The sequence below is a fragment of the Falco punctatus genome (assembly GCF_963210335.1).
Source record: "Falco punctatus genome assembly, chromosome: 1".
NCBI classification, from domain to species: domain Eukaryota; kingdom Metazoa; phylum Chordata; class Aves; order Falconiformes; family Falconidae; genus Falco; species Falco punctatus.
This window is the reverse complement of record NC_137580.1, coordinates 115,258,504-115,274,109: the sequence shown is the minus strand read 5'-3', so window position 1 is coordinate 115,274,109 and position 15,606 is coordinate 115,258,504. Positions and strand designations below refer to the sequence as shown.

The window sequence follows — 15,606 nt, the reverse complement described above, 5'->3', positions numbered from 1 at the left end:
GATATTAAAATCCTGAGTAAATTCAATATATTGGTGTAGAAACTCAGATTTTTGCTTATTTTTTTAATCTCAAAGTACTAATCTAAGACAGTTCTGAAATATTTTTTGTCTGTATTTTGTAATTATAATTATTTGGTAGTCAATTTCACGTTTTTATTTTCTATTTCTCCTTATTTTACTTATTTTACTCTCCAAAACACAAGTCAAAGACCTGCTTTGCTTAAAATTTTAGATAGCTTTCCTCCTACCTTTTTTATATACCCCTTTTTCCTCTTATAGCATCCTGCCAAAAATCAAGATGATCATTCATTTTAGACAAGTATAGGGTTTTTTATTTTGCTGTGAATTGTTAAGTTTCTTATTTGTTATTCATTGTACCATACATCACACTCTGTAATACCTGCATGTACATACATCCTACTCTAAAAAACAAAAAATATACTTATCAATGTCCATAAAATCTGCCTACTAATGCATGCATTTACATGTATTCACACCTCGTACATGTGCTCACATGTCACTAAATCTTGAATAATTCAATTTCAGTATTCTTCTTGTATTTTGTTTCTTAAGATTCTTGCATGCTTACAATAGGAAATAATCCTCTGATTCTTTAAACTATGTATTTATGGTTGCACCACAAGATACAGAGTTTTAAGTTCTGTTTCTAGGAACTTCTTAGAATGTCCCATGAGACTTTTTACATTACTTAGGCTCTTTGCCTTAAGTTCCCCATCTATATAAGCAATCTTAACAGGTATGGGTTTGGCCTCTCCCTTTACATGCATAGCCAGTGTGTTACTGTGCTAATTTTTTAGGACTTTGCATTCTGTGAATGGAATGTATTCTTTTCTGAGAAAGAATTGTTGGGTTTTGGGGGGTAATTCGAACAATAGTGAGTAACTGAACAGAGAAATCATCTGATTTCTAACTGATTTTAAAATATTTCAGATAAGTTTTCATGCTTTGCATATATGTGGCTGAACCAACAGAGGCTACAATAGGCAAGCCTGCAATTGAAATGGTTGACTATGGAACTATGCCATATGTCATCTTCTAAAATGCTTAATAGCAGTTTTAGATAAAAAACTTGGCTAGAGCTCGAGCTCAAGCATACGGGCTCTGTACATGAGCATCTCCATTTAGGTAGCAAGCCTAAAGAAAAATTGATGAGTAAGATGCATTAATGGATGACATAGAGTGTTTTAAGAAACGCAGGAATGCTAGGAACAGGTTAATGTGGTGTTATAGATGTTTTGCTAGCATTTTTGGTTCTGTAGTCTCTTGTTTCCTTGGACATCTACCAAAAGCCATCTTGTAGAACTCAGAAAAAAAAAAAAAGTTTGGTAGAGAGGAAAGTGAATCACATATTTGTAATGACAATAAAGGATCTTTGCCTACTTTTGTATTTTTAAGATGCATTTTTTGTGGAAGTTAGTTTCAGAAGGACCTGATGCTTCCCATTTTTAATGAATATTCTTATACTGTAAGTAAACAAAAATAGTGCTTACTAACATATATTTGGATCTTTGTTTGTTCTTTTTGTAGTCTGTCATTGTGCCTGTTCACAATAGTGAATGCTGGTTAGATGAATGCTTGAAGTCAGTTTGGGAACAAGATTTTAAAGAAACCATGGAGCTGTCAGTTTTTAATGATGCCAGTAAGGTATGCTTCAGTCCTTATTTAAAATACTATCCAAGTAAATACTGTCTGACAGGAATTTTTAGTTTTGTTCACCATACAAATTAAAATAGCTGCATCTATGTCATCTTTTTTCTAGGATGGTTCAGCTGAAATAATTGAAAAATGGAAGATCAAGTTGGAAGATGCTGGTGTTTCAGTGGTCATTGGTAGTAATGATTCATCTCAACCTCGAGGCGGTATGTAGCTTAGTAGTGATTTTTTTGAGTTAGGCTGTTATTGTAGGCATCTTCTGTTTTTTAGTTTGAAAAGCATCTTTGTAGCCACTTGCATTGCAAAGGAAAAAAACTAACACATTGTTTTCCAGAGCCGTCAGTTTCAAAACTAGTTCATTTTTTTTAATTTAGCCCTGTTGATTTTGTAGAATGGCTCTGTACAATGGCTCTGAGAAATTTGTTTATATGTCCAGGAAAGAAGAACTTGGCTTAACACTTGTGTTCTACTCTGCAAAAGAATTTTGTTTAATTGTAGCATACACAATGTTGTTAGTGCTTACAGTTTTACTGTGGCTTTCGGATACCTGATTTATCTTCAGGAGATGGGTTTTAAGAAAAAAGAAATCCCACATTTCTAACATAAATACTTAAAAAGTAAATATATATCTTTCAGTATTTTAGAATAGACCCAGAAATAGAACAAAATACATTTTTATATCCCTTTAATCAGATCAAAACAGAGATTTCGAGAAAGTTCTGATGTGAGCAAAAAATTCTCATTAAACTCCAAAGTTTTTGCACAAAGGGTAAAACAATATGTTTAGTGAGGTACCAGATAAGCGTATGGTGTGATTCCCTCTTGATTTACATGTCAACGCGAATTACATTTATCCACTGGAGGAGGTAACAGACAAATATCTCTAACGGTTTTTGTTTTGCTTGTTTCAGCTGCTTGTTTCAGCTCTTTCACATGCAGGGTTTTTTAGCAGACAAGCTTGCAAAAAATGTAAAACAGGAATAAAAGTCTATTGCTTTTTGAAGAACCTGGTGTTGAATGGCAGTGAAATTGGAAGATCATACCTGTGTCCTGGAGACCAACAGGACAAAACAAGCGGAACAGCAAATTTGTGTCTTTCAAGTTATCTCACTTAAAAGACCCACTTTGGAAACACTGTAATACAAAAGCTGGTCAGTTTCTGGTTTTTAACAAAATGTCCTGTTTGTAACTGGAAAGAGACCTAGGCTTATTACAGTCTCCTCAAAATGATGATCTTATGAAAAAGCCAGGTTCTGTTTCAGAAGGCTTAATTTTCATTCCCTTGTTGAAACACACAAATAAATTGGAGTTTGTCCACTGAATTCATCTACAACGTGGTATAGCCCCTGGCTTTATTTACTGTAATTTCTTTTGACTACAGACTTCTTTAAGGCTTTTCAAACAGTTGTCAGACTGAAGTAACTGAAGTAACACAGCATAACTGTTACTATAAATATTTTCAGTATTTCAATATCTCTAGCATGAAATGGTGTTGTTTTGACAGTGCAACTAGTAATATTAGCATTATTGAGCTGGTGATGACAAAAGACAGGCAAGGTTTGTAAAGGGAATTTTTCTCTTTTGAGTAACTGATTAAGCTGGAGTTCAGCGATGTCAAGAATGGCTTGTATTCCTGGAAATTTATCTATCTTCCCCCACTCCACAACTATTGGTTGATCAGTCTCCTTTCAGATCTTACTTCTCTTAGTAGTTGATGATCTAGAAGCAAAGTGGGTTGCAATTTCTCAAGTCAAAGTGTAATACCAGAGGTTGTTAATTATGGTAGTTAGGAAAGTGGGTTACCAATTTTTTTTGTTAATACTATCTTGTTATATCATGTATTTTCCATTTTTAGAAGCCATTTTCTATGTATAAAGTCTTGTTCCTAATAGAGTGTTGTATTAATTGTGTGTAAACTAGTTTTTAGTTTGCAAGAACACACAGGTGCAATGTTGTGACAATAATTTATGTTAGGATTCTGAAGCCAGTTCACCTTTGCACTTCAGGAAACTGAACCTAAAGCTGAGTTCAAGTTGTGAACTACAAGGAGTATATTGTGCCATTAGGGGTATGTCAGATTATTTTTTGGTTTAATGTGCATTTGTCAGTGTAGGGATAGCTGAAACCTGAACAAATCTTTAATAAATTGGGGGTGGGGGAATGCAGCTGTGAGCATTGTTTTAAATAATAGTATGAAATGCATAGTTCTTCTAAAACAACAAAACCAAGCTTATTCATGTGGAAGTCAGTCTCGGGTCACCATTAAAATGAGGACATCTTTTCTTCACGGTTGTTACATTTTAGGAGCAGGTTACTTGAAATCCATAGTATTTGTTTGCTTTCAGTGATTTACTTTTATTATGTTAAGGACTAGTTACAACTGTAAGGAGTCTTTCCTTTAAAAGAAGATGCTTTAGTACAGAAACAATGTACTAGTCAGGCTTCACATCTTCAACTATTTACACAAGATTAGGATTTATTTCTGATTCTTTTCTAACATGTAAAAGAAAGGGGGGGAACCTAGGAAAAAAGAAAGGGTCACTTGCCTAAAAAAAGGAAACCTTTTTCTTTCCAAGAGTGAGGAATGTTAATATCTCACTGAGGCTTAAGTTTTTACGGCTGTAACCATGGTAACAAGCTCTTTTCACCAAGTAAGCAGGCCTTACAAAACTCAGAGACCTGGCACAAACATTTGATTTTCTTCAGTAGAGTAATATTAAAGAAAATTTTTTACTCATGCCGAACATAGGATTTGTTGTGGTGAAACAATTTTTAATATATAGTTTCTTCTGCAGGGAGTTATATCTCTCTTATTAACAGTTCTTAAAATATGTGTATTTTCTTCTCTCCCCTCTAAAAAAATAGCTGGTATATGAAAAGCTTTGGGATGGTTTCTGGCTTAATCCAAGAAAGAAATATTTCCCAACCTTTTGTCATCACAAATATTAAAAATTAAAGTGAGGTATTTGAAAATGAGATCTGAAATATTTCAGAAACTTCATAGAGTAATATAATTGTCATCTTGTAGTTGCCTTTGAGTCTCCTTCACTTTTTTCCTACATTGTTGATTCCTAGTACTTAATTATTTTCTACTGAAGGTTGTTGAAATATTGGGGTGTAGTAATGACAGCACTGAAATGTAAGTGCAGGCTGGTTTACAGCTGGTAATGATGTATGGGAGTACTGATTTGACTGATGTTGGGCAAATTTAGTTCTATCCTGTTCTTTTACCTCTTGCTTTAACAGGGACCTCCACAGCATTAGGGTTTTGCTTGTTCGGCATGCCCAGACCTGCTAACTTGCATCAGTTGTTTCCCACTATAACTGCTCATGCCAGGATCAGCTCTGCTGTTGTGGTAGCTACTTACTGACTTTGCCAGCTGCTTTTTTACTGCCAGCAGGAAGAAGAATGAGAGTAACGGTATATGTGATATTAGATATTCATATGTGTAGAACGAGTAATATGTAAATATACTGTAAGAGCGTAAATCCAACAAACCCATGATGAATGGAAGGTGAGGATTAAAATACTTGTACTACATAAGAAAAGAATAACATGATTATAAGGAAGAGCCTTTATTAGTAGTGTTCTGTTGGTAGTTAACATAATGTTCCTTTGAGGCAGTAGGAAATGCAGTCATAAGTCTTTTTCTGTACTTGGACAACTCAGCAAAATAGCCAAGAAGCATGTGTGTTAAAACTAAGTGACCCTTTGAGCCCAGTGAAATTTGTTTCCTTAGCAAACTTAAACCTATGTCACATTAAAAAAAAAGTAGAGAATTAGAGAAGTCTGCTTTTTTCAAATGCAAAATCAGGAACTTTAGGGATAATATTATTTAAAATTACCCTGCTCCACTTCATAGTGAAATTTTCTGGCTTTATGTCTCCAATTTTCCCGTTAAAGAATAAAACCCCCACAGTATTGCATACCTTCACGTCATTTTGCATGTCAGGGCAATCTTTTGCTGGATTCCCTGACTTGGTTCCATAAAGACTTTAAACAAAACTTAAATGTTACATATATGACTAAGAGAAATTCATGTAGCGTTTCTTGGAGTAACACTGGATATAGCATGGTCTTTTCTTATTATGTTGCCCAAGAGAAGAACTCAAAGACCAGAATGTTCTTGGGTAGACCTTGTCTACATATGACAATTATCCTAGGTAAACACTCTTACCTTGCAGATGTATCTCAGTGGTAAGCTGAGTTCATCGTATTGCTGGTTGTTGCAGTCCCATCCTTACCCTGGGTGATGTATTCCTGATCCCCCTCCTTTTTTTGGTCATTTGTTTGACCTTCCAGCGCTGTCATCTGCTTCAGAAATTAAGCTGACAAAAAAGGTTTCTTCTGGCTCAACTGTCTGAAATGGCTTGGTAAAAGGTTCAACAAGTGTCAAGGTGTCAGAAACTACAAGACCCCAAGATGCCAATGTTGTCGTTTGACTGGATTTATATTTCAATGTGGTCTTCCATAGATGGTATAACATGTTATAGTATAAATAAGCTGGATTTGTGCTCCGTGTACATAATACTGTTCTGCTTTGGCTCCCCTCTGCATTACATGAGCCATTCATAAATGGCGCATGAAGTTTTTGTATTTCCATACTTTGTATTTAACAAGCATAATGGAACATAACTTTTTTTGAGTCCTTCTGAGGATCTGGCCCCCTGATGGGAAGAACAAATTGCCTAGCAATCTCTTGTTCTTTCTTTGCCTTTTTATGATTTGTTACTATTTGCTATGACTTGAGATGAATGTATATACAGCCAAGGGTTTTCAGCATCTGAATTATTGCAGGGGGTTTGACTAGATGACCTTTAAAGGTCCCTTCCAACCTACAGCATTCTGTGATTCTATGATCTGAGGTACTGGATGTGAACCTTAGGTAGCTGGACCCTTCACAATATGTATTGCATGTTTTGTCTGTATGGAGGGCTAGCAAAAGTAGTCTAATTCTACTTGGTGGCAGAATTCTGACACCTACAACTGGTAATCACTTAAAGAAGACGACTGAAATAGGTATACTACTTAAATATTTACCTTGGTTTAAGTACGGAAAAATTGTGTACTTTGCCTGATACTGATTTTTGTATTTTCTTTCATCTATTCCTGACTGTAGTAAGATTTTTTTTAAAAAAACCTCAAACATTAAAAACTACTGCATAATTTTATCTTTGTGTTTTCAACAGTTGGATTTGCTAAAAATCAGGCAGTAATTCAGAGCTCAGGAACCTATCTCTGCTTTCTGGATTCAGTAAGTTAATGCATTTTACCTAACTTAGTTTTGTCAATAAAATTGTTTTGTTTTTACTGTAGTTGTTGGTTTGCCTTAAAGACAAGCTGTTTAAAGGCGTTTGGCAGTTAAATGTGCTGGTTACTATTTATAGCCATAAAGTTGTCTTCCAACCTGTAGAAAGCCTACAGCCTCATGCTGTTCTCTAATCCTATTGGATTTCACATGCTATTGTGAGCAGGGGTGGGCAAGGGTGGTATTTAGGTGTTTTCAGGATTTTTCTTTCCCACATTCTTCAGAAAATTGTATTGATGAGAAACTAAGAGCTAATCTACTGGCTTTTTAATGCAAAATAGGAGAGGTCTCACCTTCCATCTTGAATTTTTTTTTCCTGTCCTTTGTTGGATACCTTCTGTGAAGCCATTCAGCTCACTAACCCACAGATAACTATCTGACTTTATGCAGCTTAATATGCAGTGAAGGATTTCACAAATGTGCATAGCTGATCTGAGGAATGGTGCCATGTGGCTAGGATCAGGCAAGAAGAGCGGGACCTTTAAGGCTCACTGATCTCATGTAATTTCACCTGAAGATTGATTCTTTCCTCTGAACTATGGTTTAGTGTAGTACTAGGATGAACTGGCTGCTGAAAAGTGTAGGTTTTCAGGTAGGATTCAACTTAATGTTATGATTGTCTGTGCTTATTAGAAAGTGTAATGAGAGCAGGGATGTAAACTACAGCCTTATAAGCACACAGGTTTTAATTTGGGTAATCTTTCAGTTTGCAAACTCCATTTATTAGATCAACTAGATAGGATTTTTTTCATTTTGTGTGTTAAAATTTTGTGAATTAATCAGTGTACTGTTGCAAGACACACTTAAGTGCTGGTGTATTTCTTCTGACCCACGGAAGTGCAGGAGAAATTTCTTGTTATACCATTTAAGAAATTAAGTTTTGCAAGTGGCTTTCCTGGCCTTTATTCTTGCTTTTATTAAGTTATTAGCAACACAGTGTGCCTTTTTAAATTAGTTTATTTGACTTTATCCTAGTTTCCCTTTAACAGTTTGTTGGTTTGGGGGTTTTGTTTGTTTTACAGAGTGTATTTCAAGTAAATCTTTGTATGTAAGTTTATAGAGGGTGAAGCTTTGAGATGCAATATCTGAGATATATATATGGGTATATATGGGTATTTCAGAAACAAAATTTTGAACATCATTTAATACACAGAATTCACAATCACATATGTGAATTAATGGTGTTTGGAAATGTCGGTTTGTCATACATCAAAAAATAAGTATTTCATATCCAGCACTGCGTGTTAGTGTCTGTTTCGTAAACAAATTATTTTGAGAAAGTGTGAATGCAAAATCTGCTGCTCTGTTCTTGATCACCTGAGTCACCAGATTTTGAAAGAGTATAGGGACATTATAAATTATGCCATGAAGTAATTGGAGTGATGCCAGTTTTGTTGAGATGAATGAACTCTGCATCCAGATCTTTTTGCTTTACTTCAAGTAGACAGAAATCCAAGTGCCATTTAATTTATATGAATGATTCCATGGATTTAAGTCTCCTGTATTGCGAGTCAGTGAGGCTGTTTCCATATCTAAAATGAAAAAAATCAGATCTTATGATTTGCGAAGTTCAGGTATTGCAGGCTTTCACGGATACCACATTGTATGGGGCATTCTAGGGAGTACATAGGATAAGTTATGTACATACTTATGTTGACTGAAGTTGTCTGAGTCCACGCATGAGTGAGAAGTTAACCTACTGTTCTCTCGTGCCATGGAGCTTCATATCTTCTGTCTCAAATCTGTATAGAATAATTTACTGAGGTAAATTTTGGCTTAGTGTTTCTTGTCAATCTAGATAGATCTAGCTGTTTGTAAATCACTAGCAATAAACTGGAAAATAAAAGTCTTTAAATAAAAGTAATTAATATTTTTATAGTGACCTCTTCAGAATCCTTAATTTGTTACTTATGGTGTTTATATAGAGTGCATCTTCATGATGCTGTGTTGTTTCTGTTTGCTGACTAGCTGTGCAGGATAAGAAAACAGCAGGGAAACAAATTACAACTATTAAGGAATGTAACAGGTGATGATTTTGGATTTGTGCAATATTATCATTACCATAAATCTATATTTAATCTGAGACCTACACAAAGTGATTTGAGAATTTTATGACTTAGTGTAGGTAAGCATGGAAGATACTACCAAGATTTTCTGTTCTATGTATTTCTATTCCTGCTGTTCAGCTAGATGCTTCAGAATAGAAAGCATTCTGAACTATCAGAAGCCTAATTTTGATACAAAAGAAATATTAAATGATAGGTGTTAATTAAATGTATTTTCTACTGTCTCTTCTTATTACCACCATATTTTGCTGAAAACAGTTTGGAGGAAATAAAATGAATGTGGAAACTGTTACAAGTCTAAAAATTGCTCAATATTTTGGCTGTAGTTAGTAAATGCGTGATAATAGCTGAAACACAGATGTTGCCAGCTGTTTAACAAGTCTGCTTCTGCACGCCACCTACCTTCTTCATTTCAGTCACCAATCCAATAGCAAGCTCTCTAGGAAGGAATGTTGATATCAGCCTTTTGGAATGTGCTGCACTAGTGCCAGGGAATCGACCTTCAGAAGTGCAGCCATAATTTCAGGTTTGCTATAGGTGGATATTGAGAGAAATGGACTGGGTCAATAGTCTGTATACATTTCATATAGGTGAAGAAATACATCCTGGTTCCTTGTAAATTAATTTCACTTCTTTGAGTGAAATGAATGTGCGAACATATGTGGGAGCATCTTTGGAAGTACTGACTCCAGAGAGACTGTTTTGCTTGCCATTCCAGCTGGAGTCAAGCTGCTTGTGTTATGTCTCTCAACACAGATTTGCGAGGACAACAAATTGGGAAGAAATGTGGAAAAAAAGGTTACAGAGCTCAGAACTGTCAGAATTTGATCAGCCTATTCTAGTATGAAGTGGCAGCTGTTTGACTAATAGCTGTTGTGGAGTTTTTTTGCTGTGGTGGTTGTTACAGATTTCACCTCTAAGCTACTGAGGCATTTTCCCACCAGGAAATTTCAGTCAAAATGACAATAGAATGAACTAATTATGCAAATACATTTCACTGTTAGCTCTACTCTTCTTCAGATTGTCTGCAGTTATGACTTTACCAGTTGCATTTTATTGTAACCTTAGTTTGTCATTTCTCTGGGGTGTTTACCATCTTTGCTAGAATCATTTACCCATTTGTAGCGCAGCAGAACTCTTACACTAAAAATCCTGTTTTCTGCTCTGAACTGCTTTTTCATTGACATGCACTTAAACATACCTACACTTGTATAAATCTGTATTACTTTAAAAAGGAACATGCTTTCATTCCATCCTAATAATCTGTGTAGTTTCTCATTATTTCAAGTGTAATCAATATGTAGTTGGGTCATTCCTGACTGTTAAAAAAGACATATAAAAATGTGTCCTTTTTTGACCTGCAATATTTCAAACCCAGTCATATTCACTTGAGTCCTTTACACACTTGTTTTAGTCTTTTGAAAGGCTCTGTTGGCAATGTATCGCTATTTCTGAGACTCTTAGTCAGTTCAAAGATGTCACTCTAAAGCATGTTAACACAGTGTCACTGCTTGCTAATAGTTGAAAATGACACAGGGAAATAGTGAAATTTTATTCACCAAAAGTGAGGGTGGACCACCAGAATCGACATTCCCATGTTTGAATTGGCAGCTGCTGACCTGTGCCTTTCCGTTTGTGAGATTTGCTTGTATGATTTAAGTTGGGAATGTTAATTCTTAATTGCTATGAAATTGCATGCTTTTCTTGAGTTTCAAGTTCAAAACTACTTCATTGACGGGGGTGTTCGTAAGGGTCTTGAAAGAAGGTGGTTGGACCTTAGCTAGCCAGACTCAGTAGATGTGTCAGGAACTCCAGCATTCAAGATCGCTTTCAGCTATAAACATAGCTGTTTGTTTTTACAGTCCCCATAACTTGCTGGTTTTGGAAAGATGGGTTTCTTGTTAGTTGCCATTACATTACTCTACAGGCACTAGTAAACTTTGGAAATGTTCTTCCTTACTTTCAGATAAACATCTGTATAGCTTAGGAGATGAAGCAGTGATCAGACTTCATGCGTTTACTTTCTGATGTTGTTTTAATGTACTATTTCTTGCAAATGTGATCCTCTGATTTAAAAACTGAAGTAAGCTGATATTCAAATAGCGGGTAAGTGGATGTAGTGATGAACTCCATTACCAGAAGCCCCTTCTGCCCAGAAGAGTTGTGCATGTTTCTGAATCACTAATGAACATCAAAATATAATTGTTTTTATTGTTATGTAAAACATGCATTTATTAAAAACAGATTTGGAATGTGAAATGTTACTTTTCTGTTTCATAAATGAAGAAGCAAACCTTCAGAATTTAGTTGTCATAATCTCTCCCTACATAAACTTTCATCTGTTTATTAGCTAAAGTGGGTATTTGGAATTGACAGTGAGGGTTTTACTCTTGTCTGAGTTTACTGACTTTGCTATTGAACACTGTGTGAGTTATTTGCTTTCCTTGCCTGTAGACACACGTGTTTTTTTCTCAGTGATCTGTGAGAAAGATCCGATGTGATCTCCAGTGACTACAGAAGAGCTAGATATAGAAAGACGCATGACTGCCTTTGCTGAACAAATGTACCAAGATGGGAGCTGCTTCAGCAGCAAAGATTTCCTGATCAATTAATAGTGATGCTTAATTTAAAGATTCCATTAATATATTAGAATTAATTTTATATTAATGGAAGGTACTAGTCATTCAGGCGTGTAAAAACACCATGTATATCCTCCCATGTAGACTTTTTTGTTGCCATGCTCAAGAAAAGAAAGGTGCTAAATAAAGTCAGCTTCGTAAACTTTGAAGTGTTTTCTTTGTTGTCCCCGTCTTCCTCAGTTTATTTCAGAAGCAGAAACAGAGAAGTAGTGTTTTTTCACTAAGATCTTGCAAGTACTGACAGATCAGTAGGATGTGTTCTGCTCAGATGACTTGTATGTGGCCATTAGAGTGCATGATTCTAATGTGTTTGATAGTGTGGGGCTTCTTTAAAAACCTGCCTTCTGGAAAACTGCCTAGCATCAGTCTGTTTGCTTTGGTTGTGCTGTTGACAGGCCAGTTTTTGGTGGTCCCAGACCTTTTACTTCCCTGATTCAAGGTGTTGAACTGAACAACAGCAAAGAAAGATTTTTACTAGAGTCTGAGCAGGTGCAGGATAAATGAATGCCCATTTGATGGATTGAAAGAATTTAGAGATGCCATATTGTTTCTTAGCAAGTCAAACATTCCTCCTTGTGTTGCTACAGGTTGTATTTTATGTGTAATAGCTGCAGTGGAAAGAAGGTGCTATTATCGTATTATTGCGAGAAGGGAGTGTGTCACCTCCTTTTTTTTTTTTTTTTTTTTTTTTTTTTTGGCAGCCAAATACAAAGGAATTTGGAAATGCATGTGATGCTGAGGCTGTAACATCAGCTTAAGAAAGCACTTCACTACTGAGCTATAATTACGGTGTTGTTTTATGTGAACTTGTCCTTGGTTTTAAAAAGCGGATGTGTATTGTACATTCAGTTGTCTGTTTACTTTCTGAGGTGCAACCCCCCCCACTTTTCAGGGAAAGCCTGGAGTTATCACTGTGGAGTTCAGTGTGGTCCAGCTGAACAGTGTGGACAGCCTGGTTGAAGAAGCCAGTGAATGCTTGTCATTTGAATTTACCCAAACTGATTTAAGAAACACATACTGGAACAACAACAGCTTTGAGTAATATTCTTAAGCTCTGTCTATTGATTTGGTTTTCCTTTTCTTCAGCTAAACATATGAGTAAAGGGAAACAAAACAATTATCTCAGTACAAATTGTGTGTGTTTTTATAAAGAATGGTGCTTCAGGTTGGAAGGAAGACGGCCCAGCTGATAGCTGTATAACTAGCTTTTCTGATTTGGCAGCATCTCTAGGTGGTGTGGAACTTGACAGGAATAAGCCAGCTTTCTGCAAACACAAGCAGGCAGAATGCCTGTCGGACAGAAAAGGTGATGGAGATCACGGCCTCCCACTGGCAGAAACACATCTGGGCTTGTTTAGAAATCCCTACTGGCTTTTCATGTGAAATAAAGTCCTTTTCATTCTCCCATCTTTCAGCAAATTGTTTCCCTACTCAGAACGGACGCTGGAGAACAGGAAACATGTTTGTAATCAACAAAATTCCTATAAATTCTGGGTTATTTTGAGTGCCTAAAGTAGGTTTCTATTTATGTTTACCTGTTCATTTGGCTTTGTTTGCATTGTGTGTATGTAACATGACAGTTATGTGTATGTTACATGACAGTAAACCCAGCTATTACTTGAGATTTTTCTTAATTTTTCTATTAAGTTTGGTGAGTGGGGTCACATGAAAATAGATATCCTTACAGGTTCTTTTATATTTAGCTATTCTATTGCATGTATATGCTTAGTGAAGGCACACATTCATCTAGCATTTACTTTAAATCTGTTCCTTTGTCCATTCTTTCAGTGGGGGAAATCTCTCTTCATCCTGTCTGCCTTATATCTGCTAGGAGACAACCATTAGAGACTGACACGTTAACAGGGAAAATTGAATTTCAGTGGAAACTTCTGCCAAACTTCCGTTTTTTTAAATTATGTATTCAGTGTAATTCACTGCTAGCCTTGTTATCTTGCCTCCTTGCACCTAGGAGACAGAAACAAACTAAATATGCTTCCCTTTTTGATGTAGCAGCTGCATTCAGATGTGTACTTTTTGTTTGGTCTGACGCGACATGAGTGAAAACTAATTTGGAAAGTATTTGTCTAATTACTAAGGTTTTGGTTTCAGTTTTAAACCAAAAAAAGATGACCAGACTCTGTTAACTGCAGAAACCAAAGTCTGGCAGCACAGTTGCTGAATTCAGTATCATGAATACAACAGTTTTGATAGAAAATTGTGTTTACATAATGTGCAACTGGATAAAATACTTTAACATCTTAGTTGTCTAATACTATAGTGCTTGAACTCCATGAACGTTACCGGTACGGTGCATAGCTGGGCATCTCACTCCAATCAGTTGCCTATGAAGTTGAAAAATTTTTGAAGCGCTCTTATTTTGTGGTACAATCTTTTTAGTTTTACTCATTAGAATTTAATTTGGTTTCTAAACACTGCTCTAGAATGCAATCACATTCTTTAATATTATTTCTGTGTAAATATTTTTTAGTTTCCACTTTATGGCTACCTGCCCAGTCATCAATAGTTAAGAATCTGTAAAGCGCTGAAGCTGGATTTTGCAGTTAGCTTTGTTTTGTCGTTGCCCTATCTGAGTCTAAAAAGCTAAATGACTGATGTGACTCATTTTGCCTGGGATATGATTTGTATTTTGTGCTGTTCTTCCTCATCACCTAATTGCTTTATTATTTTATTTGGGATTATGTATTAAACTACTATGATGTTGGTTTGGGTAGGGTTTTTTTTTTCTTTCTTGCTCTTTCTCTGAGAACTATACAGCAGTGCATTGTATGTGTAAGACTTAATTAAAAAAGAAAGACAAAATTATTTAAAAAAAAATTCTAAAGGTCATTCAGGATAAGAGTTCATAGAGTTTTCCAGCATTAGAGAACAAAGCTGTATTAAAAAAAAAAAAAAGGCATTTTGAAGTTTTTGTGCTTATAGTGCCCCCTCTTCAGCTGGATTTTATACAACACTGATGATCTTGATAGCCTAAGACCCAAATCTGTAGCCATGTTAGTTTTGCCAAAAGCATCAAAATGACCTAATGTTTTGTTATGGAGAACTAGAGCTTTCCTGTCAAGTTGTCTACTTATAAAAACATAACATTGATCTCGTTGGTGAATAGGATATTTGAATTTGGTTTGAATACCTTCCATGCTGCTTTAACCTTTTTAAATCAAGTAGATTATTTTCCATCTTTGCGGAGTTCTGTTAAATTTATCATGAGTAAATTATCTTTATTGTGCAGAATCATATACAGTGGAATCTTTTAGCACAAGAGCATATGTTGTATATTGGAAGGGATAATAGTAACATTGCTCTAAGCATTGAAATTCCTCACTTTTTGATGGATTTATTTTGTCTTCACATTTTTTTTTATATTTAACAAGAAGACATCTAAGAATCCTGAGTAATTCATAATGGAGTGAACAAAGCTCAGTTAAAATATATTGCCTATTGCTAATATGAAAATCAGGTTTTAATTTACAAAAATCGGCCTTGTATTTGGCACAAAGAAATAGGATAATGGTTCCTCTTGGAAATAGGGTAAAAGTTTTATTGGAACATTTGCTTGGTACAGTACCTGAATTCTGGTAATAAAGTGGATTAGATGGTAAATAATATCATTGTAGTTTTGAAGTAACTGATGTACAGAGGTTGAGAAATCAGAAGGTTATTTTCTGTTCTATTGGTTTTGCAAAACAGTAACATCTCTTAGGCTTATTACTAAAAATATCCTACATACGAAATGCAGAAAAATGCTTTGTATAATTTATTCCTTCCATCTTTTCTAAACTTGCGTGTGAAAAGTCAGTTTTATTATTCATTTGTTTTATGTTTAAAATTGAATTGTATTAAATAGTTAGATGCACTTCCAAAACCTTTTTCATCCTTGCATTGTTTTTGATGATACTATAA

At 35.3% G+C, this 15,606-nt stretch overlaps 1 protein-coding gene across 3 annotated transcripts in view; it reads left to right on the top strand.

Moving 5' to 3' along the window:
* Nucleotides 1-15,606, top strand: part of B3GNTL1 (UDP-GlcNAc:betaGal beta-1,3-N-acetylglucosaminyltransferase like 1) — a 141,487-nt gene that overhangs the window by 14,342 nt on the left and 111,539 nt on the right. For all 3 annotated transcript variants that reach the window (XM_080398302.1, XM_080398300.1, XM_080398301.1), the window contains exons 2-4: nucleotides 1,549-1,665; nucleotides 1,781-1,880; nucleotides 6,865-6,929. In XM_080398302.1, the coding sequence (XP_080254428.1) occupies nucleotides 1,549-1,665; nucleotides 1,781-1,880; nucleotides 6,865-6,929 (282 nt within the window). The remainder of the gene's footprint in view (nucleotides 1-1,548; nucleotides 1,666-1,780; nucleotides 1,881-6,864; nucleotides 6,930-15,606) is intronic.